The sequence below is a fragment of the Oncorhynchus clarkii genome, chromosome 32 (assembly GCF_045791955.1).
Source record: "Oncorhynchus clarkii lewisi isolate Uvic-CL-2024 chromosome 32, UVic_Ocla_1.0, whole genome shotgun sequence".
NCBI classification, from domain to species: domain Eukaryota; kingdom Metazoa; phylum Chordata; class Actinopteri; order Salmoniformes; family Salmonidae; genus Oncorhynchus; species Oncorhynchus clarkii.
This window is the reverse complement of record NC_092178.1, coordinates 19,190,302-19,214,884: the sequence shown is the minus strand read 5'-3', so window position 1 is coordinate 19,214,884 and position 24,583 is coordinate 19,190,302. Positions and strand designations below refer to the sequence as shown.

At 41.8% G+C, this 24,583-nt stretch overlaps 1 protein-coding gene across 3 annotated transcripts in view; it reads left to right on the top strand.

Moving 5' to 3' along the window:
• The window catches only part of LOC139392197 (CUB and sushi domain-containing protein 3-like), a 634,291-nt gene that overhangs the window by 197,056 nt on the left and 412,652 nt on the right, over positions 1–24,583 (top strand). For all 3 annotated transcript variants that reach the window (XM_071139991.1, XM_071139990.1, XM_071139989.1), the window contains exon 4: positions 453–647. In XM_071139991.1, the coding sequence (XP_070996092.1) occupies positions 453–647 (195 nt within the window). The remainder of the gene's footprint in view (positions 1–452; positions 648–24,583) is intronic.

Here is a 24,583-nt window from a genome sequence, read left to right as displayed (position 1 = left end):
TACAATATCTTCTTTCTCAGCCAGTATATGGTTATCTTGTCTTGCTCTCCCAGCATGAAGCTAAAGCTGAACCCAACCCACCCAGCACAATGTGAATGCCCTTGGCTGTTTCCACTGTGTCCCTACCTTCAGATGTGCAGTCAAGTTCCATGTGAATGCAGCACTGAACTGCATGTAATGGCAGTGAGGGAGCCGCTGCCATTTTCCGCCTGGCTTGATACTCAGTTGAGTTGAGAAACATGAGAAAGTAGGAGGGATGGAGAGAGAAAGAGGGGGAGATAATGAGGTAAGGAGGGAGGGAGGGAGGGAGAGAAGGAAGGGGAGAGAGAAAGATAAATAAAGGGAGAGAACGGAGGGAGGGGGTGAGAAGCAGAGAAAACCAACCATGTTTAATTTCTTACACAACCGGGTACTTAATGCATAACGACTGTCTCCCCTCTTGTCCCCATCAGAACTGCAGATCAGTGCCTGTGGAAACCCCGGGGTACCTCCCAAAGGCATCCTTGTCGGGACACGCTTTAACGTGGGGGACAAGATCCACTACAGCTGTGTAACTGGGTACGTCCTGGATGGACACCCCCAGCTCACCTGTGTCACCAATGCGGAGAAGGGTGCCGTGTGGGACTTCCCTGTGCCCATCTGCAGAGGTGAGAGTCCATGCCCTGGCCTGTTAGTGTGTGTGTGTGTGTGTGTGTGTGTGTGTGTGTGTGTGTGTGTGTGTGTGTGTGTGTGTGTGTGTGTGTGTGTGTGTGTGTGTGTGTGTGTGTGTGTGTGTGTGTGTGTGTGTGTGTGTGTGTGTGATAACGTCAGTGACAGCTGCATGCTAACGATATGGGAGTGTGTCTGTAGAGATGGTAGGCAGATGTGTAATACATTTGTCCAAATGTGGTTGTGTTTCCTTTGCATCTGTGGGTGTTCATCTGTGAAAGTTTCTGTGTGCATGTCTGTGTCCCTTTTGTGTTTTTGTGTAACCTTTGGATGAGGAGAAAATGTGTGGGTGTGAGAGGGAGAGAGAGTGAGAGAGAGAGACAAGGAGTACATGCATGTGCGTGGCCAGGTTTCTGTCATGTTTTTGCACACCGTAAGAGAGCGTTCTAACTATGTACACCATCCTATCATCTGGATAGTCACAGTGGATAGTTTTATTAGTTTTGAAAAATGTTCAAACAGTTTATTGGTAACATTTTCCAGTATGTGAGAACTCATACACTACATGACCAAGAGTATGTGAACACCTGCTTTTCAGACATCTCATTCCAAAATCATGGGAATTAATATGGAGTTGGTCCCCTCTTTGCTGCTATAACAGACTCCGCTCAACTGAGAAGGCTTTCCACTAGATGTTGGAACATTGCTGCAGAGACTTGCTTACATTCAGCCACAAGGGCGTTAGTGAGGTCAGCCACTGATGTTGGGCAATTAAGCATGGCTTGCAGTTCATCCCAAAGGTGTTCAATGGGGTTGAGCTCAGAGCTATGTGCAGTCCAGTCAAGTTCTTCCACACCGATCTCGACAAACTATTGTTATTATTATATTTTTTTGTAGTACTTTTACCCCTTTTTCGTGATATCCAATTGGTAGTTTGTCTTGTCGCATCGCTGCAACTCCCCTACCGACTCAGGAGAGGCAAAGCCATGCATCCTCCAAAACACGATCCTGCCAAGCCGCACTGCTTCTTGACACACTGCTCACTTAACCCAGAAGCCAGCTGCACCAATGTGTCGGAGGAAACACCGTCCAGCTGGCGACCAAAGTCAGCTTGCATCCCGGCCAAACCCTCCCCTAACCCGGACCAAACTGGGAAAATAGTGCGCCGCCTCATGGGTCTCCGAGTCTGGGATCGAACTGCGATGCAGTGCCTTAGACCGCTATGACACTCGGGAGGCCACTCGACAAACTATTTCTGTATGAACTTCGCTTGCACAGGGGCATTGTCATGCTGAAGCAGGAAAGGGCCTTCCCCAATCTGTTGCCACAATGTTGGAAGCACAGAATCATCTACAATGTCATTGTATGCTGTAGCGTTAAGATTTCCCTTCACTGGAACTAAGGGGCCTAGCACGAAGCATGAAAAACAGCCGCAGACCATTATTCCTCCTCCACCAAACTTTACAGTTGGCACTATGCAGCATTCTTCTGACATCCGCCAAACCCAGATTCACCCATCAGACTGTCAGATGGTGAAGTGTGATTTATCACTCCAGAGAACACGTTTACACTGCTTCAGAGTCCAATGGCGGTGAGCTTTACAAATCAAATCCAACTTTATTTGTCACATGCGCCGAATACTATAAGTGTAGACTTTACTGTGAAATGCTGACTTACAAGCCATTAACCAACAGTGCAGTTAAAGAAGAACATATTTATCCAGTAGACTAAAATAAAAAGTCATAATAAAAAGTAACACAATAAGAATAACAATAACAATAACAGGGCTATATACAGGGGGCACCGGTACCGAGTCAGTGTGTGGGGGTACAGGTTAGTTGAGGTCATTTGTACATGTAGGTAGGGGTGAAGCAAAGATAATAAACAGCGAGTAGCAGCACTGTACAAAAGGGAGGGGGGTTGTCAATGTAAAATGTCCGGTGGTGATTATATTAATTGTTCAGCAGTCTTATGGCTTGGGGATAGAAGTTGCTGAGGAGCCTTTTGGTCCTAGACTTGGTAGCAGAGAAAACAATCTGGAGTCTCTGACAATTTTATGGACTTTCCTCTGACACCGCCTATTATATAGGTCCTGGATGGCAGGAAGCTTGGCCCCAGTGATTTCCTTGGCTGTTCGCACTACCCTCTGTAGCGCCTTACGGTCAGATGCCGTGCAGTTGCAATACCAGGCGGTGATGCACTTATTGATGAAGCTGATGACTGAGGTGGTGTAGTCCTCAATGCCATTGGATGAATCCCGGAACATATTCCAGTCTGTGCTAGCAAAACAGTCCTGTAGTGTAGCATCCGCGTCATCTGACCACTTCCGTATTGAGCGAGTCACTGGTACTTCCTGCTTTAGTTTTTGCTTGGAAGCAGGAATGAGGAGGATATAATTGTGGTCAGATTTGCCAAATGGGGGGCGGGGGAGAGCTTTGTATGCATCTCTGTGTGTGGAATAAAGGTGGTCTATGATTTTTTATATCTCTGGTTGCACATGTGACATGCTGGTAAAAAAGTGGGGTAAAACTGATTTAAGTTTGCCTGCATTAAAGTCCCCGGCTACTAGGAGTGTCGCTTCTGGGTGAGCATTTTCTTCTTTGCTTATGGCCTTATAGAGTTGGTTGAGAGCTGTCTTAGTGCTGGCTTTGTTCTGTGGTGGTAAATAGACGGCTACGAATGAAACAGACGGTTTTTACGAGCTACGCACTTCAGCCCTCGCGGTCCCGTTCTGTGAGCTTGTGTGACCTACCAATTTGCAGCTGACCCGTTGTTTCTCCTAGACGTTTCCCCTTCACAACAGCACTTACAGACAGGGGCAGCTCAAGCAGGGCATAAATTTGACGTACTGACTTGTTGGAAAGGTGGCATCTTATGACTGTGCCACGTTGAAAGTCAAATCACAGTTGTGAGCAAACAGGAGCTGTGGAAAGTTATTCATAAACCACGACATTATCAGCATATACTGTAGGAACACACACACATACACCATCAGCATACAGAGGAAGAAGCCTGTGATCTGCTGCACTTGCTTTAAACACATCCAGATGTATTGTTCCTGTATTGGGGCCAATTATAATGTGCATTATCCATGACCGTTTTCAAATAAGAGCCTCTTCATAGACAGCCGTGTGCCTCCGCCTGATATGTCCTTAATAATGAGTCTGAGATGAAAGCAACGTGCATCATCTTGCCTTTCTGTCTGATGCACACAGGATAGAATTACCAGTTAGCCCCAGTCAATGGACTAATTGCACAATAAGTATTAATGTTACCCCTCCCTCTGGCAATACAACGCCATCCTACAAATACGTGCATATTAAAATAAACCATTAAGTGATCCGTAATTGAACAAGGTTGTTCATAGAAAGGTGAAATGAAACAGAAATTGGTTGGAGTAGCAAGCCTGGACCGTTTCACTGAGTGACATTGGAAGGGTAGAGGGTCAAAGGGAAAATAAACCCAGATCCATCGGCATTACGAACCTATTATCTGTGTCGGCCTATGGTCATTCAGCATGTGGTTATGAATAAGCACAGAGTAAAGTGAGGCTGTGGTCAAAAGTAGTGCACTATAAAGGGAATAAGGTGCCATTTAGGATGCAACATAACAGGATGTTAAATATACTGTATACTGTACAATACAATCATTTTCATGTTGTCCTCATGACATTGGTTGTGAATAAGTTATTCACTTTGTAGTCCATTCTTTCTGCATTTCAATCACTCTACAATCCTTCAGGGTGACTTCTGGTAATGAATAAGTACTAAGTGACTTTAGCTCAGTGGAATGTCATGACAGAAGTAAAGTGTCAATCACAAATCACATACAGTATGTGTTCAGGAAGTTGTGTGACGCAAAACTGAACCGTAACCTACATGCTCTTAATAGATGCTCAGCCTGCAATTTGTTGTCCCAGATCAGATCATGTGATACCTCTTTACATCTGGAATTCAATCACCAATAATTTCCTGTTTAAATAGAAGACGAACTCAAAATGGCCTTCACATCTTTAGTAGAAGGCGGGAGGCCATCGGTTCCATCACAATCGGCCGGGTGAATTATCTCGAGTAAAGCAATTTATGCATAACCACAAGCAAGCATTCGGAAGATCATCTAGAAATGTACATTCTGACTGGGGCTTGTGCTCTTTGTATATTAATGGGCCAGGGAGCCACTCGCTGAGGGCTAATGTGATGAATGGCTGATCTGCTGCCTGCCAAGACCCTGGCATCGGTACAAATTGATTTTTTGCAGGCATTCTTCAACCCTCAAATAGAAATGAGAGACTATTTTGCTGAGTTGAAGGCCAACTAGCCATTCCCTGGACATTATAAGATGCGCATTTGCCTTGCATGAATGTTTGAGAGGGGGAAAGTAATACGTACACTGACAAAACTCCAAATTAGATTGGCTTGGAGTTGAATGGGAAATACACACTGCTGTGTGTGTCTGTGTGTGCGGTGTAAAAACCAAGTACTGTATTATTAAGTAACTGGTTCCACAGTCTTTTTTTTGGTTACTCAACTTTTCGGTCAAAGTCCTACCTAAACTTAATATGTTTAGTTGGCCCAAACTTAGCTCCAACATGAGAAAACGTACACAAAAATGTAATCAACTTAAAATGTAGTGTTTGCTCAAATTGTCTCATAATGTTCATTCAACTAGAAATTATTACTTGAGCATCTTACCCCCCCCCCCCCCCCCAGAAAAAAAGACTATAGAACTAGTTACACAAACACAGTGCTTAAAATATACAATATTTTCAACAAGTTGACATATATGATTATATTGTGCGTGTTCATATATACAGTAATTAATATTCAACATGTCCTCACCTCGGATTTGAACATACAACTCTTAATTCACAGCAGTGGCGATTTTAGCAGGTAAATCTTGATGGGCCAAAAAATTCAAATGTGGGATGCATTCCAGCAAAGCCACTACACTACACAACACTAAATAATACATGAATTGCACTACACCACTGCTACACCTGGCTATCAGCAAGCCTTGTCTGGCAGCGAAACAGTTCTTTCAGCCTCATTTACTGCCTTTAAAAAATCATAGCTGATATGGCTGACTTGCTGAAAGAAATGTGGTTTCTACTAACAATGAAGATGTACAAACTATGGCATAAGAGGATGACAAGCGGATAAGAGTCGATTAAGACATTAATGCGCGAGCTAGCATGGACATAGTCAATATAACTATTTGTTCAGCACCTTTGAAATGTACAGGGACAGAATTCAGAAATGGGCCGTTCTTACAGTATCCTCCCTGTACACCAAGTCAGAACCGTAAGATAAATGAAAATCTAATCAAAGTTTATTTGTCCCGTGCGCTGAATACAACAGACCTTACAGTGAAATGCTTACTTAAAGGCTCTAACCAATAGTGCAGAAAAGGTATTAGGTGAAGGGGGCATATAAGTAGACAATGAAAGCTCTTACAATATTCAATGATTACATTTCTCAAAAACAGGTTATAGGCTACATGAGCACCACCAAGTCAGAACAGTAGGCAAAATTAAGAGGTGAAAATAGACTAAATTATAAGGGTGAGGCACATGTGCTGCTAACAGATTACTAAACAGCATACATTTAGTGTTACTTTCTTAGCTACAGTATACATATCTAATTTATGCAGAAACATGCAATACATTTTTGGACTCACCTTGTTGAGCTGTGCTCACTTAAACAGGAATTTGGCGCGGCAGTCTTTGCGGTCACATTTTTTCATCAAACTTTGTCATCAAAGTCTGGATTTACTCTGGATTTATGGTGCTTTCAAGACAACAGGAAACTCAGAAAAAAAAGTTGAATCATGATGACATCAGCGATCTTCAGGTCGTAGCTCTAGAAAGAGGCCCAAGTTCCCGATTTACAATTCCGAGTTGGATGAAAGTTCAAAATGTATTTTCCCAGTCATAGCACGTTTTTCCTGAGTTCCCAGTTGTCTTGAACTCACTAAAGTCAGATTTTGCAATTCAGAATTAGCAGTTGATTTGAGAGCAGCACAAATCATGCTTCATTGACAGTATGGCCAATGTTGAATGTTTATAATTTTAAACTAGGAAACGAGACCCTTAATCTTAGCAGGCTAATAGCAGGCTAATGATTGCTTTGCAATGCTTGCAGTTAGCCACTGATTCCTTCCAAACCACTCATTGTTGAATTTGCAATTTCCAACTTGTTGAGTAATGTTTATGTCCAGTGGCCGATGAGCACCGATACATTTGATCTAGAATTTCTCTTCGTATGACAAGGATTAAAAAGGATTTGCCAGTAGATTGTCGACTTGATGTTGTCCAATCAAAGTCCAATCAAAGCTACTGTAAATATAACGTGATCATTTTATCTTTGGCCAATGACATTGAGCCTTCTTGGATGGGCACTTCTTATGTAACTCTATGGCAGCACCCATAGAGCTCTACCCTTAGACTTGGCGGTGATGGAGTGTACCCATGAGTGACTGTCACGCCCTGACCTTAGAGAGCCATTTTATTTCTCTATTTGGTTAGGTCAGGGTGTGATGTGTGGTGGGCATTCTATGTTTTGTTTTCTATGTTTCTTTATTTCTATGTTTTGGCCGGGTATGGTTCTCAATCAGGGACAGCTGTCTATCGTTGTCTCTGATTGGGAATCATACTTAGGTAGCCCATTTTCCCTTTCAGTGTGGGTAGTTGACTTTGTTAGAGGCATCATAGCCCTGTTAAGCTTCACGGTCGTGCCTTTGTTTTGTTGGCGACATTTACCTAAATAAAAAGAAAATGTACGCTCGCTGCGCTTTGGTCCACTTATTCCTTCCAGGAAGATGACAGTGACAGAACACTGTGCCAATCACGGCGCAATGCTCTGTATTTTCTGCTGGGTTGCCCAACCACAACAGAAAGCTCTAAGCTAGGCTGAAACACCTGCATTTTGGAGAGGCCTTACTTAAGAAAACAAAAAAGAGACCATGTTTGTATGCAGCTTTATTAACTCAATTATGTTTATTTTTTTTACATTGTAAAATTTACACTAATATGTGACACGTATCAATGCCAAAATAGCATGCAAAACAGGCAAGCCCCCCCCCCCCCCAAAAAAAAGAAAATGTGGGGTTCAAAACTTCCCTGAATGACAGGTCACCACTGTTGTTACGCCACCATTACTGTATAAATTAACATGCACAATGTCAACATTGTTTGATAAAAGTACGGTATGTGTAACCAGTTGCACAGCCTGTTTTAATTAAGATGCCTAAATTATAATTTATATTTATGAGACAATTTTAAAATGACTGAATGCTTGCCAACGTTTTGGCCGACTCTTTTTTCAGGTAACACTTGGACCGAAAAGTTTAGTAAACTAGAAAGGGCCGTGGAACCAGTTACTTAATAATAATTAGTTGAAACAACTGAATTTGTGGGTGTTTTTTTTACAATGCACATTAGCATCATACTTACCATTTAATGCACATTTCCTCTATTAAAACAGTGGGAGCACCCTTCGTGCTTTACAGAATGATTTAGTGTTTTCGTTCCATCTAAAAAACTGTAGTCAAGGAACATTTCGTATTTAGTCCTATATAAATGTCAGTGCAATGTTAAAATGTTAAAGTACAGTTTAATGAATGCACACACAGCTTGATGTTTGAAAGCTTAAAACAACTTTAGTATAATGGGATCCTTTATAAAGCATGATATAATTTACATGCAGTTTAGTATGACAAATATTTTTATGAATAACAGAATGCAAGTCTAATCAGTGCCCCACACCTTCCAGTTAATTATTATTAATTGCCAACGTGACTCAAGTCATGGCTCCAAAAACGGTCAGTAGATATTTCTGTTTAACAGTTCTAGTTAACACTTTAATGCTGTTCTATTTACTATAGAAGATCATTTCATTTGTTTCGAGAACAGTTTTAAAATCCAGGCTGCCCAATTCTGACATTTTGTCACAAATTGGTCTATTTGACAATAATTGGGAAAAATATCAGAATTGGTCTGCCTGTGTAAACGCAGCCTAGGATGCCTATCTGGAATCTTCATGAGTGTGTGCTGCAAATCTGCCAAGCCTGAAATAGCATTTCTCTCTGTTAAACTTTGGCGTCAAATCAAATCAAAATGTTATTAGTCACATGCCAAATACAACAGGTGTAGGCCTTACAGTGAAATGCTTACCTACGAGCCCCTAACTAACAGTGCAGTTTAAAAAAATGCGGATAAGAATAAGAGATAAAAGTAACAAGTAATTAAAGAGCAGCGGTAGAAAATTAACAATATATACAGGGGGGTGCCGGTACAGAGTCAATGTGCCAACAGAGAGTGGCAGTGGTGTGGAGGGGGGGCAATGCAAATAGTATGGGTAGCCATTTGACTAGATGTTCAGGAGTCTTATGGCTTGGGGGTAGAAGCTGTTTAAAAGCCTCTTGGACCTAGACTTGGCGCTCCGGTAACGCTTGCTGTGTGGTAGCAGAGAGAACAGTCTATGACTAGGGTGGCTGGAGTCTTTGACAATTTTTAAGTCCTTCCCCTGCCACCACCTGGTATAGAGGTCCTGGAAGGGCAGGAAGCTTGGCCCCAGTGATGTACTGGGCCGTTCACACTACCCTCTGTAGTGCCTTGCGGTCGGAGTCCGAGCAGTAAAGCCTTTTGAGGATCTGAGGACCCGTGCCATATCTTTTCAGTCTCCTGAGGGGGAATAGATTTTGTCATGCCCGCTTCACTCAATCTAGGTAGGTTGAAAAAATACATAAAAAATCCCAGTATTTATTTAAAGACATGCTCCAGAACATTGGTGGCTACTACTTTTTTTTTAAACCTCCCACTTTGGGCTTGATGTTTCAATTTATTGTTCATACATACATAATCTATGAGCATAATTACTAATTACTAATTACTGTCTTACCTCAACTAGCCACGAAAGCGACTGTTTTTCTAGAAATTCGAGTTCCACCAATGAGCTTCAGCCCCTTGCCATTTGAGTGAGAGCTAGCAAGTCGCACACACAGTAGAGAGAGATAGCAATGACTTGGTGCACATATTTGCACATACTGTATGTGACGTTACTTTCAGAGCTACTGGCTAAAAAGTATACAAAAGGAAAGCAGAGTAAGCATTTTACTGAAGAGCAAAATAAATACAGAATAAATCAGATAAGCTTGCCAAGCAGTGCCTATGTGTTTCTCTAAACCAGGGATCATAGGGACATTACCAAATCAACTTGAATTCATGGAGATAAAATAATCTTGATGTCTTCTTTATGGACATGCAGACACCATATGGAAAACATAGGAAAGTGCAAATTAAAGTCACATTTTCTCTTTCACATATGCATTATGCAAAAATTAATCTGCCATTTGTCTAATCCAGGCATGTAAGTGACATTTATTTCACTTCAAATCTAGATAAATGTCTTTGGCTCTAAACTAAAACATGTAGAGTGAATGGTTGGTGTCACCCTATGCATTTGATCTCCATCGTTGGACAGTTCTTAGTGATGGACAACAGAATCAGATTACCGACTTGTGTTACAATAGATGAAATAATCCAATGATAGATTGCTGGGATGGAGTAGCTCCTGTGGTCGTGCTAGACACACTAACAGTTTACATGGATGAATACTCTGTCTACTCTATGTCTCATTGTGTTCCTTGTGTGAAATAGGCTACCTATCATTGCGTTAGAAGGAGAGGTATCGGTATCCTCAGTTTACATGGATTAGAGTTATGGTCATACAACCCTTGTTAATCAATTCTCCCCCATTATTAATACACACTAACTACTAATGTTGAGGGGGGGGGTGTTATTCCCATAGACTGTAAAAAAAAAAATGGGCAAAGCCTTTGATGATGTCACCCCATTGTTTCCTATGTGAAGTCTCAGTGGCTGATTTGAAGATCAGGAAGTGCCATTTTAGTGTGTTGCCATCTTGCTTCATGGACTTGCACTCTCTCATTGAGTATCTCAAGTTGAAGGCCAACTAGGGTACTGCAGGCTAGTGGCAGCTACTCAATTATCCTTGTAACTTCTTCTGTGTGCGTTTAAAAAATAATTGGTTCAAGTACATACATCTTGTGTAATAAAAGCAATCAGTGGCACCATGATTGTCTTAAAAAAAATGTTTATTTTACATTTGACCACGAAGATTGCCATTTTTCCATTCACTATAATGGGGGATCCTGCTTTCTGGAAACAACAACCTGTAGTACTGCTGTCAGCATTAACTTCAAATCCAAATCAAATGTTATTGGTCATATTCACATATTTAGCAGTTGTTATTGTGGTGTAGCGAAATGCTTGTGTTTCTAGCTCCAACATTGCAGTAATATCTAACAATTCACAACAATACACACAAATCTAAAAGTAAAAGAATGGAATTAAGAAATATATAAATATTAGGACGAGCAATGTTGAGTGACATTGACTGACATACAGTAGAATACAGTATATGCATATGAAATTAGTATAGTAGTAGGTAAACATTATTAAAGTTACTAGTGTTCCATTATTAAAGTGACCAGTGATTCCATGACTATGTAGATACAGTAGGGCAGCAGCCTCAAGGTGCAGGGTTGAGTAACCCGGTGGTAGCCGGCTAGTGATTGCTATTTAACAGTCTGATGGCCTTGAGATAGAAGCTGTTTTTCAGTCTCTCAGTCCCAGCTTTGATGCACATGTACTGACCTCACCTTCTGGATGATAGCGGTGTGAACAGGCTATGACTCAGGTGGTTGATGTCCTTGATGATCTGTTTGGCCTTCCTGTGACATCGGGGGCTGTAAGTGTCTTGGAGTGCAGGCAGTGTGCCCCCTAAGACCGCATCACCCTCTGGAGAGCCCTGCAGTTGCGGGCGGTGCAGTTGCCATACCAGGCGGTGATCTGTGATCTGTAAAATGTTGTGAGGTTCTTAGTGGTCGAATTTCTTCAACCTCCTGGGTGGACCATTTCAGATTGTCAGTGATGTGTACGCCGAGGAAATTAAGGCTTTTCACCTTATCCACTGTGGTCCCGTCGATGTGCATAGGGGCTGTGCTCCCTCTGCTGTCTCCTTCGTTTTGTTGACGTTAATGGAGATGTTTTTTTCCTGGCACCACTTCGCCAGGGCCCTCACCTCCTCCCTGTAGGCTGTCTCGTCATTCTTGATAATCAGGCCTACTACTGTTGTGTTGTCTGCAAACTTGATGATTGAGATGAAGGTGTGCATGGCCACGCAGTCATGGGTGAACAGGGAGTACAGGAGGGGGCTGAGCACGCACCCTTGTGGGGTCCCTGTGTTGAGGATAAACGTAGTGGAGGTGTTGTTTCTTACCTTCACCACCTGGGGGGGTGGCCCGTCAGGAAGTCCAGGACCCAGTTGCATAGGGCGGGATTCATCGTCAGTAGATCTATTGGGCCGGTATACAAATTGAATTGGGTCTATGCTGTCAGGAAAGGTGGAGTTGATATGATCCTTGACTAGCCTCGCAAAGCACTTCATGATGACAAAAGTGAGTGCTACGTCATTTAGTTCAATTACCTTTGCTTTCTTGGGTACAGGAACAATTGTGGCCATCTTGAAGCAAGTGGGGACAGCAGACTACAATAGCGAGACTGGTCTGCGCATGCTCTGAGGACGCGGCTATGGATGCCGTCTGGGCCGACAGCCTTGCGATGATTAACACGCTTAAATGTCTTACTCACGACGGTCACCAAGAACGAGAGCCCACAGTCCTTGGGGGGGCCGCGTAGGTGGCACTGTGTTATCCTCAAAGCGGACGAAGAAGGTGTTTAGCTTGACCAGGAGCAAGACGTCGGTGTCCGCGACGTGGCTGGTTTTCCCTTTGTAATCCATGATTGTCTGTAGACCCTGCCACATAAATCTGATGGCTGAGCTGTTGAATTGCGACTCCACTTTGTCTCTTAACTGACATTTTACATGTTTGATTGCCTTACGGATGGAATAACTACACTTTTTGTGATCAACCATATTCCCAGTCACCGCCGTGGTTAAATGCGGTGGTTCGTGTTTTCAGTTTTGCTCGAATGCTGCCATCTATCCACAAATGTTGGTTTGGGTAGGTTTTAATAGTCACAGTGGGAACAACATCCCCTATACTCTTCCCAATTAACTCAGTCACCGTGAAATTCATCAGGGAGTGTATAGGGGATGTTATTCCCAACTTCATTGCTTCAATAAGAGGGGTTAGTCGTACTCCCCTGGTTATTCCCAAATCACACACAATTGATAACAGTTTATGGAAACACCAAAACTGAAATAAATGACAAAAATCAACAAAAATCAACCCCAACTCTAACCTCCTCAACCCCTACTGAGAAACTATTTACAATTTTCTATTTTTCTATGACTAGTTTTTTATTGCAGCTTTCAGGTAATAAAGCTTGGGCTTGCAGGTTCGAGTGGGCTGGAGCCTGTGGCAGAGAGAGTTGGTGAGGCCTGTTGTGAATCCGTAAAATCGTCATGACAGTGCTGCTGTACAGGTATAGCGAGAGCCCTAGGGAGGTTTTTTAATCTGCTCAACTCTGCTTTTCTAGTTCTGCTGTGCTGGGGTGACGACATCCTCCAACGGTATTACCAGGCATTACTGTCAATACTTGTCATCCAGCTAACCGTACCTTATACCCTGGAATCCCATTTCCCATAAATCAGCTCAACCCAGTCCTAACATTCACAGGCCTGGACAAAAACAGAAGTACTACATACACAACTGCCAAATCAATGCCACTTTTTGGTAACGGGGGACAAAAGTAAAGTTTGTATCTGGACACCTCCCAGCTAGGCTTTCAGGATGTTTGAAAGCCTCATAAATAAAGAGTGTGTGTATGTGTATGTGTTTGTGTGTGTGTGTGTGTGTGTGTGTATGTGTGTGTGTGTGTGTGTGTGTGTGTGTGTGTGTGTGTGTGTGTGTGTTTCTGTGTTCAGTGTAGTCGCAGATACCAGAATGGTAAACAGGTCTGATGCAAAGCAGAAATGCATGTTGCTAGCCTGGCCCTTCCTACAGATGTAGAGGCAGGTTCAGTATACCACAGTAACATTTTGGCTATAAATATGCATTACATAACACTGGCATCAAAGCTGTTCTTCATCCTGCTCCATGCATTAGAACAATTGTCCAGTATATCTGGAGTAAATGACCAGGTTATGATGGTAGGTGCAGTTACATAATATAATCGTAGCTTTCAGAGATTATATAATAGATTGAGAGAGTGGATATGTGGGGGAAAGCAGTGAAATGACGAGCACTGGAAATAGTTATTTTTAGCCAATTGCAGGCTGATTTGAATGAACCAGATTTAATACTTTCTGGACCATACTTTGATTGGTTCCACAACTATGATACTCACCCTGACTTGTCTTGTGTAGATTTTGATTGTCACTAATTCTGCATAGTTTACATGATGCCAATCCCTAGCATCAACTTAAAGGCTGTGGTTAGATCAATTACATTTACCGCCTAAAATTAGCTCTCTTTCAGTCAGACGGAATTCCTTGATGTGTATTACAACAGTGACAATTTGACATTCCGACTCTGAGCCCGAACGACAAGCTGTTGATGTAGCTAGCACGTCTTTAATTTTGATAGCCCGATTTGTGCATTGTCAAGAAGCTGAAATCCGCCGACATTTGGACTTAAAGAAGTGCACCACTTCTCCCGTTTCCCCCGGTCTCTTAGCTCTGAGGCCCTGACAGCCAAGCGACCACCTGCTTAACGATGTAAATCCCATAGCTTTTTAACAAGCCTGTTTAAGTGGGAGCTGACATCCACACTACTCCAGTTATACATGCTGAGCACCATACATGCAGCAACCCAACATAGCTGAGGAAGCATGCATTTAGACTGGGTTGGCTGAATGTGTCTCACGCGGTCTGTACTACTAAATAATTGTGACATACAGTATGATTTATCGGTAGGGCTCTAAATAAAAAAAATCTGAGTTAGCACTGGTGCTCCCAACTTTAAAAAAAAGTTAGGAGCACAACATTTAATCTAGGAGCACCAGGATGAATATATGTTTTTCTATTGATTGCAATATAGCTTATTTGGCCTACTGTATATGAATTCACCGCTAGGCTGCCCATCACGGCTAAAACAGAGAAGTACCTACTGCAGCCAGTTGTTTTGCTCTACCCTTAAGCAGGCCTGCAATCTGAAGGCCACATACATTGTTTGTGTATGTGTGCTGTTTGTGAGATCACCTGTCTCACCGCAGTAGCTACCAGGTCGACCAGGGGTTCATGTCGAGCAATATACAAGTCTTTGTATGTACTGCAACCAGGAACCGCACACACAAACACACTTTCATGTGCTGATGCCGCCTGGGTTTGCACTTGTCCTCCGCATAGCTAATCCAGTACAGCTGTGTTAACTGTCTCTGGCCTACCCTCTGGACACATCATTACGTAATTGCTCCCTATAGACATACTCCTATATTGAACCCAACAGCTGTTTACTAACTATATTGGAACAGGGAATGGCACTCGCCACATGGTATGACAATGAGAGTAAATGAGTTGTATCTGTATAGAACAAGGCTGATGAAGTGTCCAAAATACAAAAGCACAAAAATGGCTCATATTCACTGACTCACTGAGTTCTACAGTTTGTTAATCATAATAATACTATATAATATACTGTGTGCCATTTAGCAGATGCTTTTATCCAAAGCAGGTGTAAACAAAGTAAGCATTTCACTACATCATTTACACCTGCTGTAACCTGTGTATGTGATGAATACACTTTAATTTAATTTGAAATCGACTTCATGCATGCATAGATTTTACGTACGGATGGCCACGGGAAATCAAATCCACTATCCTGGTGTTGCAAGCACCATGCTCTATGAACTGAGCTACAGAGGACCAGGTGTTGTGTGTTCTCAGACAATACCGTATTAAGAGCAAAGATACAGGGTCTCCTAAGTCATATTACTTTCCCTATTGGTTATTTTGTTTTCTGAACTGAATTCATTTCTCTATTGTATTACTTATCTAGTGGTTAGGCTGAAAATCACAGGTCAAAGGATACTGGACTATTCTACCACAATGAACAGTAAATATTAACTTAGAAAAGGTGCTTCAATGGGCTCATCCACTCTCTTTTTCTTCCTAGTTCCCCTATAGTGTTCCTGGCCCTGCTACTCAGTACTATTCACCAATGGTAATTTAGAGGCCTTGGACTAGACTGGCACATAAGAATGTTGGCAGGCATTCACCTCCACCAGCCTCAAGGAGCTAACAAAGTTTGCGTACCATATAGCACACTATTCCCTATGTTGTGCACTACTTTTGACCAGAGCCTTGGAACAGCCAAATAACAAATACCCCACCCTTGAGAGAGAGAAGAATCAGTCACCATCACTCACGCTCTTGTAAGGAGGTGATCCTGATCTTCAGATTGCTATCTATATGTGTCCAAATAAACTTAGATGAATTCATGATTTCGATAATGACGTTGATGTACCAGGCGCTTTTGAAAGATCTGCAAGCGATTTAACCATGTTTTGGGGACATAGTCATGTCGCTGTCAATACTCAATAGTGACATGACTATAATATTGGCATGGGTGATGAATGTCAGACATTGATGACAGAGTACTCAGCACACCCCAGTGTAGGGAGCCCAGACAGGGATATATAAAGCCAATTATACAGAGAAGGAATTAGGAAATGGGCAATGTGTGACTGGGCCAGGGTGGGACTTTGGCCAGAATTCTCCCAATCTCCCTTGCTTATATAAACTCTACAGATCCATGGGCCAAAGTAAGTAAAACCCCATTAAACTTCCTAGTACGAGAGAGGTCACCGTCACTTTCTCTCCGGTTACACCAAGTATTCTTTTAAAGTATACCCTAGTGCTGGAGATTATCTTGTGTACTCTAAAGGTCTTGGTCCAAAGAAAGATATCCATCCGTTTAACATCCTTGTATGAGAGAGGGGCCCCTTCCAATCCGAAGCATACATTACCTCCAGATACAACGGCAAGCATGATTTTATAGTATACCATGGTGTTGTAGATTATCTGGTGTGCCGAATCATTTCGTCATAGTTTTACGGGGCAGCTTGACGGCTGGCAGCACAATCAGAAGCACAGAAAGAAGATGCATGATGTGATGTGTTCTGCGTGATCGTGTTACGTCCTGATACTCACCGTGTAATGGATCTACTGTTTCCACTGCGCTTTGTGGGTTCTGATTCTGATTGTCACTGGCTAATGTCACTGCTGCTGCATGGTGCTATTGGCAGTTCTGAATGGCATGCTGCTCAGAGATCTTCTTTATTAGATAGTAATGAATGCCACAAGGAACAGAAACAGGAAATTTGTTTTAGTTTGCAGTATTGTTTTCTCTGGAGGACTGGGTTGGGAGAATACATTTAAAAAATACTGGGGCCGGATATTTGTCAGGTCGTTTAATGGAAGTGTTGGCATGTCTTTGTTTGTTAAAAACCTCAAACCCGGTTTAATAATAATTCAACGTCTACCTGAACAAACCCTCTTCCCTCTCCTGTGAAAGAAGCCTGTTCAGCCAGTTGATCTATTTATAAGTAAGACCTTATGACAGTGAGGCATTATATTTAGGGCAGTTAATATTAGACACAAAGCGACTGGCCTGACAGAACTTTGATCATGGCCCTGGAACAAATCCATACACCGAACTATTCTCTCACTCTCTCTCTCTCTCTCTCTCTCTCTCTCTCTCTCTCTCTCTCTCGCTACTCTCCATCCCTCTCTCTCTCTCTCTCTCTCTCTTTGTCTCTCTCTGACACTCTCTCTCGCTACTCTCCCTCCCCCTCTCTCTCTCTCTCTCTCTCTCTCTCTCTCTCTCTCTCTCTCTCTCGCTCTCGCTACTCTCCCTCCCTCTCTCTCTCTCTTTGTCTCTTTCTGACACTCTCTCTCGCTACTCTCCTCCCCCTCTCTCTCTCTCTCTTTGTCTCTCTCTGACACTCTCTCTCGCTACTCTCCCTCCCTCTCTCTCTCTCTCTCTCTCTTTTGTCTCTCTCTGACACTCTCTCTCGCTACTCTCCCTCCCTCTCTCTCTCTCTCTCTCTCTCTCTCTTTGTCTCTCTCTGACACTCTCTCGCTACTCTCCCTCCCTCTCTTTGTCTCTCTCTGACACTCTCTCTCGCTACTCTCCCTCTCTCTCTCTCTCTCTCTCTCTCTCTCTCTCTCTCGCTACTCTCCCTCCCTCTCTCTCTCTTTGTCTCTTTCTGACACTCTCTCTCGCTACTCTCCCTCCCCCTCTCTCTCTCTCTCTTTGTCTCTCTCTGACACTCTCTCTCGCTACTCTCCCTCCCTCTCTCTCTCTCTCTCTCTCTCTTTGTCTCTCTCTGACACTCTCTCTCGCTACTCTCCCTCCCTCTCTTTGTCTCTCTCTGACACTCTCTCTCTCGCTACTCTCCCTCCCTCTCTCTCTCTCTCTCTCTCTCTCTTTGTCTCTCTCTGACACTCTCTCTCGCTACTCTCCCTCCCTCTCTCTCACTCTCTCTCTCTCTTTGTCTCTCTCTGACACTCTCTCTCGCTACTCTCCCTCCCTCTCTCTCGCTCTCTCTCTCTCTCTATCTCTCTCTCTCTATCACTCTATCACTCTCTCTCTATCGCTCTCTGTCTGTCTGTCTCACCATCAGATTAGTGTTACCTTGGGTGCTCTAAAAATGCTTCTGGGTTTACGCTTAACAAATTGCCATTGTCCATTATCTTCCTCTCCCAGTGCCGTAGTATATCCTTCCTGCCTCACTGGCCTCAAACACTATATACGATGAGAGCTGTGCTACTGTCTGTATCCATGGTGATAACTATAAGTGAGGGCCTGTTTAAAGCCTGGGTAATTATGACGGATGCATGTTTTATCAGAGAGCATCAGCGTTAGGATTCAGGCAGCTAAACAGCATATGCATACAACAGGCCTTTAGCTGATACCCCCATGGTTGGAAATGCACAGTTGTAGAGAGAGTAATGTAGTAGGTTACATTCACATTTATCAGCACTGCTCCCAAATGACCTGTCAGCAGAAGTTTTGTTTCTGGTGCCTTATTTTTGTTTCAAGTTAATTGCTTAGATGGATTCTAGAATCCTCCCTTATTGTTCCAATCTGCTTTCAGGGACAATATCCGAGAATCGTAATTTCAGCGTCTGTGGATGGAGGGTTCAGAGCAATGCTGATGTAAACTAGAGGACTCATTAAGACACTAATTGGTTGAGGATGTTCAGGACAATGTCCAGAAATGGTGCCCTCATTTGAGGTTTTATGCTAGAAGGGCACATTAAGCTGGGACAAATAAATTGGCTTAAAATGCTTTCTGTGTTCATGTCCACATACTGTTAAAAACAACTCTAAAGACTAACCAGGCAAGTTGTTTTTCCCTATTACCCACAATCCTCCACTTTGATAATGCGAACATGTATGAGTAGGCCTAAATATATTAACAGATACAGTATATACTGTATTTAACAGAAATATATTATCAGACCCACCTTTCAATGTCTACCAAAGTTTAATTTCACATACTTTCACATCAGTTCCAGGTATGTTCAGGTCATAACCTTATTTCACTTTTCTCAAAATAATCTCTCAATCCACTTCATCTCCCACCTTTAACCCGCTTTGCCCCCCCCCCCCACCCCCACCCCCCACCCCAAAATTCTCTGAGGTTCCTTTGTTCTTCCTGCCCACAGTTGATGCTCGGGGACAAGGGGATGTTGACAGTTTAATGCTAGGATTGCCCACGCCGGCTCCCTCTTTGGCTCTCCTGTCAGAACCTCACCTGTGGAGCACGACCGCCGTGATGAGCCTGGCTTAGAGCGGGTTATTAAGCTTTTAAACAGGTCACTCAAACATACCATCAAATGTGTGTGTTCTCCATCTGGTTTACTTGAAGTCTAGAGGGATAAAATGGAGGGGGAAAAAATATTTTACATTTAAAAGTCCAGAAGAAGTTCTAGTAAACCGGTGGATCGTTTTACTTACAGCGTACTTAGATATACTTGGGAGGAGTTGCTGTTTCCATAGCAACATTGCTAACACATGCCTCTTTGAGGATGGAAGCTTAGTAGCTTGCCTTCCTATCACTTTAAGAGCTGCTATTTCACATTCAAGCGTTCATGCACAATACGGCGCACCAGAAAATATCACTCCCAATGTGCACATTAAATATTGATGTTCTATTTTGGATATTAAAACCCACATATTAAACATTGAGGGCACGTGACTACTTTCAAATGTGCTGCGGGGTAAAGATAATTACACAAATCATATACATTTTTTTTTATTTGACTTACAAATGAGTCCCTTAAATAAAATATGTTGGAAAACGAAAATGTTAGTATGATAAGCTTGGCACTGTGTATCTTAATTTTTTATAAAAAATACTTCTGCATGAACTTAATGCGTTATGATATGACGCACAACTAAAAAGCGTTGTATAATTAATTAATGAACCTGAGTCGGGGATGTGCTTATAAAGGCTGAACAAACAAACACAGCTAATGTTAGTTTATATGTGCTTGTGTAGCCCATACCACGGTACTTAATGTTTCCTACATTTTAAATAGCATATACAGTGGGGCAAAAAAGTATTTAGTCAGCCACCAATTGTGCAAGTTCTCCCACTTAAAAATATGAGGGAGGCCTGTAATTGTCATCATATGTACACTTCAACTATGACAGAAAAAACGAGAGAAAAAATTCCAGAAAATCACATTGTAGGATTTTTAATGAATTTATTTGCAAATTATGATGGAAAAAAAGTATTTGGTCACCTACAAACAAGCAAGATTTCTGGCTCTCACAGACCTGTAACTTCTTCTTTAAGAGGCTCCTCTGTCCTCCACTCGTTACCTGTATTAATGGCACCTGTTTGAACTTGTTATCAGTATAAAAGACACCTGTCCACAACCTCAAACAGTCACTCTCCAAACTCCACTATGGCCAGACCAAAGAGCTGTCAAAGGACACCAGAAACAAAATTGTAGACCTGCACCAGGCTGGGAAGACTGAATCTGCAATAGGTAAGCAGCTTGATTTGAAGAAATCAACTGTGGGAGCAATTATTAGGAAATTAGGAAGACATACAAGACCACTGATAATCTTTTTGGTAAAAACTCAACTCGTCGTGTTTGGATATACCTACTGTGAAGAATGGGGGTGGAAACATCATGCTTTGGGGCTGTTTTTCTGCAAAGGGACCAGGACGACTGATCCAGGGTAGCCTAGTGGTTAGAGCGTTGGACTAGTAACCGGAAGGTTGCAAGTTCAAACCTCCGAGCTGACCCCCGAGCTGACAAGGTACAAATCTGTCGTTCTGCCCCTGAACAGGCAGTTAACCCGCTGTTCCTAGGCCGTCATTGAAAATAAGAATTTGTTCTTAACTGACTTGCCTAGTTAAATAAAGGTAAAATAAAATTAAAAAATGTAAAAAGAATGAATGGGGCCATGTATCGTGAGATTTTTAGTAAAAACCTCCTTCCATCAGCAAGGGCATTGAAGATGAAACGTGGCTGGGTCTTTCAGCATGACAATGATCCCAAACACACCGCCCGGGCAACGAAGGAGTGGCTTCGTAGGAAGCATTTCAAGGTCTTGGAGTGGCCTAGCCAGTTGAAAGTCTGTGTTGCCCAGCAACAGCCCCAAAACATCACTGCTCTAGAGGAGATCTGCATGGAGGAATGGGCCAAAATACCAGCAACAGTGTGTGAAAACCTTGTGAAGACTTACAGAAAACATTTGACTGTCATTGCCAACAAAGGGTATATAACAAAGTATTGAGATAAACTTTTGTCATTGACCAAATACTTATTTTCCACCATAATTTGCAAATAAATTCATAAAGAAATCCTACAATGTGAATTTCTGGATTTTTTTTCTAATTTTGTCTGTCATAGGGGAAGTATAACTATGATGAAAATTACAGGCCTCTCTCATCTTTTTAAGTGGGAGACATTGCACAATTGGTGGCTGACTAAATACTTTTTTGCCCCACTGTACTGTACATATGATAGTGTCGAACATAAATATGAGCATTATACATTTAGGTCAAGCTTATGACTCCATAGGAAGGCATTGTTTTGTAGCCACAGTTACTGTTCCATTTATTGTAGTCAGAATCATAAAGATGGATATATACAGTGCATTCGGAAAGTATTCAGACCACTTCAATTTGTACACGTTTTGTTACGTTACAGCCTTGTTCTAAAATGTATTAAAAAAATGTATTAATCATCAATATACAGTACACACAATACCCCATAATGACAAAGAGAAAACAGGTTTTTAGAAAATGTATCAAAAATAAAAAATAGAAGTACCTTATTTACATAAGTATTCAGACCCTTTGCTATGAGACCTGAAATTGATCTCAGGTGCATTCTGTGTCCATTGATCGTTTCTACAACTTGATTGGAGTCTACCTGTGATAAATTCAATTGATTGGACATGATTTGGAAAGGCACACACCTGTCTATATAAGGTCTGACAGTTGACCGTGCATTTCACAGCAAAACCAAGCTATGGGGTTGAAGGAATTTTCCATAGAGCTCCGAGACAGGATTATGTTGAGGCACAGATCTGGGGAAGGGTACCATCCGACGAGAGACGTAACACCTACATGCTATATTTAGAGTTATTTGGCAACTTTAGTTGTGAATGATACACACCTTAAAATGGCTTAGAAATAAAAAGATATTCATGATTTGAGAAAGTCACAAAAGAAGCTTGCGCACTGTTCCTTGCCTCAGGCTGCACAAGCTGTTCTCTCATTAATTAAGTGATTATATTTTCACCCATCAGACTATTATCACTTTAATCTTGTCTTTACTAATACTGTATGTAAAATGAGTTTAGATTTAGAATGGTCCATTTATCAAATGGGCAGGAACAGGGACAAGACAAAAAATACATGTCATCCTTATGCACTGGAATAGAGAATGGAGGCCACTTTCCCCAACGGTACGTTTTTCAGTCATGTCAGGTAGTCAACTCTGGTTAATTCGCTGCTCAACAGGGGATATTCCGCCCAAACTCTGTATGCTATGGGCTCTCCAGCCCTGTTGTTACAGCTACCCAGTGCTTGATTTGGGAAAAAAACAGTTTTTCTGTTGGGGAACATCGATAGTAACATGTTTTCCCAACAAAACTTATTTCATTAAACTGTTGACAGCCTCTCTCTATGCGCTCTGAAGAAATAAATGGTGGTGAGATATTCTGTAGCTAACCGTAATGTGTCTGCCTATTCATTTTGAAAGTATAAAAATTACTAGTTACTATTACTAGGCTATTCAAAATCAAGTACAGATTCACAATAGTTGTAGGCTAACTCTGAATTTGTTAAATGTAGGCTAGGCCAATTATGTACCAAAAATATCTTAAATCAGTATTTTTGTTTGTTTTTCTGCCATGTGTAATATGGGGTAGGCTATTGTATAATGGCACGATCATTTTTTTAATTCAGTTTTTATTCCATGCTTGGACTCATACAGTATACTGTATAGGCCTATGCCTATCATAGGACATCCATGCAGAGGGACAAGTTATTTGTAGGGAACCGCTATCGCCCGCCAGGTAAACTAATATGATATTGTTCATCTTGCCGTGCAGTGGCTATGTGCATGCCAATGAATTGTTTACCACGTCTGTTAAAAACATGAGAGCATCTCTTCAACTGAAAATATAAAACACTAGAGTGTATGCTAAGCAAAGCAGTGTATGCGAAGCCCAGTCCCTACCAGACAAAGCTGTGACGTGTTGATCACATATATTACTAAAAACCAACTGTGAAGGGTTTTCACGCTTACAGCGTTGCTTACCATACGAGTATGACATTACAGCAAAGACTTCTTTCCTCAGATCATGACCATCGAGAGTAACATTTGTGGTGGTTCAGGGCCTGAATGTAGAGATGTAGACAGGAGTATGTTTGAAGTTGTTTAGAATTTAAATGTCACATTGAATTTGGACTATTTTGAGTGCCTTGTTGACAAATAGAAAAGTAATACGTTTGTTCTGATTCATTCTTAGATAGATTAAGTAGACTACAGCCAGGAATAGTGGTGGAGTCCGACATTGGAATTACCTCTTTTGCTCTGTATTTCCTAACTCGAGATGAAAAATGTGTGCATAAGTAAATACCTAGATTCCCTAGAGAGAAATAGACAGGACAAGAGCAGATAAGAGATACAACAACAAAAAGAGCAAGAAGAAGAAAAATGCCTGGCAGCCAATTAAAATGACCATCCTTAACTTTTGTGCTTGTTATTAAGCTGGTGGTTATTTTCTCTTTGTTTTTGTGATCTGACTCCTTCTGCCTACTCAAAGAAACAAGGTTGAGTGATAGTGTAAGTTCATTCTCTATGTATTGATTCACTGAACATACCCTGTTAAAGATTTGGAGACGAAGGGCAAAAATAAATCCTTCAATGTTTTTCTTTCAATATGAGAAATCGTATGCATAGCCTTTGTGCGAGCATTCTAAAACTGTCTTCTGTAAATGTCTTAATTTAAGTCTATCTGTCTTAATTGTCATTTGTCAAATAGCACAAGCGAATGTCCTGGAATCCAATACATCAGTCGAACAAGTTTAATATACCATTTGTCTCTTTTATTCAATTCCATTCACACTTTTGCAGATTACGAATTTCTTATACCCTATCAACTATCAGCACAATGGAAGTGGGTTCAAAAGACATATCTGTTCCTCTCAACCCATCATACCTTTAAACATTCTACATAGACTTCATTATATTCATGGCATTCTATCCATCTTGCCAATTCTCTATCTTACACGTGAATAGACAATGCATGTGGGCTTGTGAATCCAGATCACCCTTATTATCTATCAGTGTAAACTAAAAAGCTTGCATTAGTCCTTATAATTAGAAATGAACATTTTGTTGTTGTTCTTGGACTTGGTCTAATGATCTGCTAATGTATTTAATGTTTAAGCATTACAGTCAGACAG